The sequence below is a fragment of the Otolemur garnettii genome, unplaced genomic scaffold, assembly GCF_000181295.1.
Source record: "Otolemur garnettii isolate 467f Iridium unplaced genomic scaffold, OtoGar3 scaffold00024, whole genome shotgun sequence".
In the NCBI taxonomy this organism is placed as follows: domain Eukaryota; kingdom Metazoa; phylum Chordata; class Mammalia; order Primates; family Galagidae; genus Otolemur; species Otolemur garnettii.
Genome location: NW_003852419.1, coordinates 2,291,814 through 2,296,424, shown reverse-complemented (window position 1 = coordinate 2,296,424; position 4,611 = coordinate 2,291,814). Strand labels below are relative to the sequence as shown.

Genomic DNA, 4,611 nt, shown 5'->3' with positions numbered 1-4,611 from the left:
GGCAGGAGCCTGTAGTCCCACCTACACTAGAGGCAGAGGCCAGAGAATCACTCAAGCCCAGAAGTTTTAAGTTGCTGTGAGCTACGACTCCACCTCACTCTACTCGGGTAACAGAGCAAGACTATCTCAAAAAAAAAAAAAAGTGATAGTAAAGGATTATAACCTATTGAATAAAATAGGAAACTACAAGTTTATATTGATAGAAATAAAAAAATGAAGAAATGGAAAGTTTTGTGAGAAGCAGGCACTTTACATAGTTTCAAAGTTACCTACCAAATGCTTACTGATGACAAAGGGAAGGAAAATAGTAATTGCGGAGAAGCCTGGCAGACGCCCCTTTAAACAAGTGATCTAAGTACAGGTTGTCAGTGGGGACACGTGGAAACCGTGTGCTGCCTGACAAGATGTGCTGCAAAGGTGCAGGACCCAAATTAATCATGAAGAAATACCAGACAAACCCAAATGGAGACCTCATATCCTGCAAAATCTGCACGTGTCAAGGTCAGGAAAGTCTAGGAGAGTTGAGGACTTGTTCACAGCTGAAGGAGACCAGCAACAGGACCACCAGACCCAGAGCTTGATCCTGACCTGGATCCTATGCTATGAAGGACATTGTCAGAGCTCCCAGTGAGGCCCGAGGACGGGTCTGCGCACTGAAGGGCAGCGCGTGCCCACCCTGAGCGTGATGGTGCATTGCAAGAGGACAGCGTGCTTGAATGTGCACAAGCCACCGAGCGTGATGGTGCATTGCAAGAGGACAGTGTGCTTGAATGTGCACAAGCCACCAGGGGATCTTCTTAAAATACAGGCTCTGACCTGTTGGGTCTGAGTGGGGCCTGCACCTGCTGTCCTACCTGTTCCCAGCTATGCCCATGCCTCTGGCCCCTACTTGGGGTAGCCCAGGCGTGGTCAACCTGTGGAGGGTGTTTGCTGTTCGCCTCCCAAACCCCCACCTTCCTCCTTCTTTTGGTTTCAACTCTAATTTTCCTTTGGGAACCATCCCTTCCCGCTCTTTGTGCACCTGTCATGGGTTACATGGTCCCTAACACTGAGGCATGAGTGTATACCACCTAGGCCTGCACTGTCCCAGCCTCTGTCTACTATGAACGGTGCATAGCTGGTCCTGAGAGCAGCCAGGGCCGAGCAGATGCAGCTCTAAGAGGCTGGCTGAACCTTTTTGAACCCCTTCATCTTACTGGGCTTCCAAGCCTAACAGGGGCCCAGGTCCTGCCTTCTGCCCTCTAACTCCTAAAGGCCTCACAGGCTTTTCTGGCTCCCACGTGACTCCACGACACAGTATCTGTGTGACCTTAGCAAAAGGAATTGGTTTATGTCTCAGTTTGCTAACCTTGTAAATGGGATACTTCTCACCTCTAAGAGTGGTTTTGAGAGTCAGATGATGGCGTCCACAGAAAGTGATTTATACTGCACTTGTCACAGAGTAGATGCTCAATAAATTTTTAATTGTTCTCTTTGGCTTTGGGGGCTCATGACCCCCCACAAAAAGCAGGGGTGGCCTTCTATAGATCACTTTCTATATGGAAATGGCTTACCACAGAGTTTGGGGCCCCTGAAGAGGAGAACAAATAATAGCTAGTCTTTTGCTAGCTATTATTGTTTCCTCTGGGTTCTAACAATTCCTGTATACCATCCTATATTGAGTTGCCTATATAAATACTATCAAAAGGAAATAAATTAGCAACATTGTAGGTGCCGCCACATGCAGGTTTTCTCGCTCCCAGGAATCCCAGTTTCCGCCAGCGAGCAGAAGTGCCTCCGACTGTCTTTATTCTACTGCCATCCTGTGGTTGATCTGTGCCACTGCAGCACCGTGGGGCAGATGTAGCCGAGCATCTGTATATCACTGTCCCCAGAAAGGGCACCCTACAGGGAAAGGAGTGCAGTTGCAAGGTCCACTCTGGTACCCCACCTGGGCAGGAGCCTTGGCATGAATCACCAGTCTTGACTTGATTTCTGTCGGATAAACCTTAAAGACACATAGTACAGGACCATGAAGCCACCGCTGATGCCAATGACGATGAAGTAGATGGCACTGAGGGGGTACTCGTTCAGGTCCATGGCATTGAGGATCTGGAGACACAGACATTCGTGGAGCTCATTAAGAAGACGTTCAGCTGGATGTCTGCTGATTTAGAGCCCCAGGCCTTCTCTGCTTACCGTATCTCCTGAGACCAAGATGGTGTGGTTGCCCAGCTGCATGCTATGAGTGTTCCCGCTAAACTGGATAATCATCAGCCCTTCAAAGCACCATCGCATGAAGGACACCTTGGAAATCCATCTAGGCACTGAGGACAGTGAGAGCCACGTTATTCACAAGGTCTCATCCCCTTGCACAAGGACACTGGCAGCTTCCTGGGACACGTGCCCGTCTATGGGGGCAGGGCCATGGTGGCTCTGTCCCAGGGAAGCAAGTCCTCTGAGGAGCAAGGAAGGAAGAGAGGGCAAAGAGGCAACTGGGGACATCCACTGGAGCGGAGGGAACTCAGAGGCTACAGGGTCACCCGCAGTCTAATAACAAGTCTAGGAAGTCACTGAATTAGGTGTCCCTGCATGCACTCAGGTTAATAGATCAAATGGGGTGAGGGGACCCCAAGCCAGAGAAGCTGGAGTCTGTCCTGGTACAGGAGTAGGGCAGAAGCCATGAGACAGGAGCTTCCCAGAGAGGAAAGTGGGACAGGCTCAGGGGTGAGAGGAAGGGGTGTACTAGGGGAGGTTTGGACAAAGCAGGGACATGGATTTGCACTTTAGAAAACTCGCTATGCATGGCTGGGAGCTGAGAGGGATGTGGAAGGACTGAGGCCACAGAGATCAGACTGTTGCAGTGGCTCAGGTGCAAATGATGAGACAAGGGCTGGAGACAGTGCCAAGGGGATATTTCGGAAAGACTTAAGAGGCAGAATTGACCAGCTCACTGGTGAATGTTGTTGTTTGGAGGGTCCGGGGCTGGATTCGAACCCGCCACCTCAGGTATATGTGGCTGGCGCCTTAGCCACTTGAGCCACAGGCGCCAAGCCAAGAACAGAATATTCTTTTTCTAAAATCAGCACCGAGGCATCCAGGAGGTGCTATCTTTCCTTGAGATATAGGCAAGACACTGGGACATGGAAGGTGCCTCTGTATCCTCTCGTGGAATCATCCCCTGGGCCCTACAGTGAGCTGGCAAAGGCATCTGCTTGCAGAAGGGCCAGCTCTAAGTTGGATCTAAATGATGAATTTTCACTTCCAGAAAAAGGCAGGCTTAATCCAGCCTCACGAGGCCTAAAAATGCTTGACCAGGTGAGAGGGAGCAGGCCTCACCTATCCACAAGTTGCTTAAGCTTATCATGAAACCCCCGGTGAGGTAGAAGGAGTTGTAAATAGCATTGCTGAAGAAGGAGGCCATGTGGAAGTTGGGGAACAGGGCTGCGGTGGCCAAGGCCATGACTCTGCAGCAGAAGACCACCAGCCACAGCAGCAGGAAGTGCAGCAGGAAGGGCTCAGCGCCCGGCCGCAGGTCAGCCAGCCAGTAGATGGGCATCCCGTAGATGATGATGTAGACGCAGTGCTCCGGGAGCTCCCCGAGGATCTGCAGAGAATAGCCCTTGCAAGAAGGTCTAGCCAACACCTTGACTTGCCATTGTTTTACAATGTTCAAAGGCAGCAACACCCTGTGACACCAACCCTCCCTTCTGGTGACAATCCCTTGCACGTGTTGTTGCAGCAGGCATGAGCATACAGGACCCACAGGCATGAGCTCACTGCTGGCTGGGGCAGTTCAGCCTCTTTCTCCAAGGAGGCAGAGGGCACCTGCTCTTCTAAGACCTGGTTTCAAGTGCCCACCCCTTCTGACCAGACCTGTAACTGTGTGGTCTTGGCAGAGCCAAGGGGGGCCAGTGAAGCTCTGGGGAGGTAAAGTACGCTGGATGTTTCTTTTCTAGGCCCCTGCTGATAAGAAAAGTATCATTCCTGATCTCTAGTCCTGGTCTTTTGATAAATGTTTAAAAAATATCAAGTCTCTGAAACTCCCTTAGAAAATGTGGCATTGGGCGGCACCTGTGGCTCAGTGGGCAGGGTGCCGGCCCCATATACTGAGGGTGGTAGGTTCAAACCCAGCCCTGGTCAAACTACAACAAAAAATAGCCAGGCTTTGTGGCGGCACCTGCTACTTGGGCGGCTGAGGCAAGAGAATTGCCTAAGCCCAGGAGTTGGAGGTTGCTGTGAGCTGTGTGATGCCACGGCACTCTACCAAGGGCGACAAAGTCAGACTCTGTCTCTACAAAAAAAAAGAAAGAAAGAAATGTGGCATCTACAACCAAAGGTGACACATAGCCCCGTGGCTCAGCAAAACATTTCCCTGTGACGGTGCCTGCTGTACCCTGCCTCCTGCCCTGGGGGCCCTTCAATCACCTTGGCAAAGAAATATGGACCAGCAGTGTACAGCCCGTCTTCCAATTCATAGGAAAGCATCGCCCTCTCCGAGTAACCTAAAAAAAGGGTGAAAAGAGAACAGAATGAAAAATGAAATTTATCTACCATGTTTCTGTTTTTGAGTCTCTCTTAACACAATTAGAAGTAGTTAAATTGCCTAAATTCTTTTTTTTTTTTTTTTTT

At 50.3% G+C, this 4,611-nt stretch overlaps 1 protein-coding gene across 1 annotated transcript in view; it reads right to left on the bottom strand.

Moving 5' to 3' along the window:
• Window positions 1–1,441: 1,441 nt before the first annotated feature.
• The window catches only part of ABCG8 (ATP binding cassette subfamily G member 8), a 22,158-nt gene continuing 18,988 nt past the window's right edge, over window positions 1,442–4,611 (bottom strand). Inside the window, exons 9-12 of the mRNA XM_023512059.1 lie at window positions 4,408–4,557; window positions 3,319–3,586; window positions 2,179–2,306; window positions 1,442–2,091 (exon numbers count right to left, since the gene is read on the bottom strand). Coding sequence (XP_023367827.1) covers window positions 1,954–2,091; window positions 2,179–2,306; window positions 3,319–3,586; window positions 4,408–4,557 — 684 coding nt within the window. The 3' untranslated portion in view covers window positions 1,442–1,953. The remainder of the gene's footprint in view (window positions 2,092–2,178; window positions 2,307–3,318; window positions 3,587–4,407; window positions 4,558–4,611) is intronic.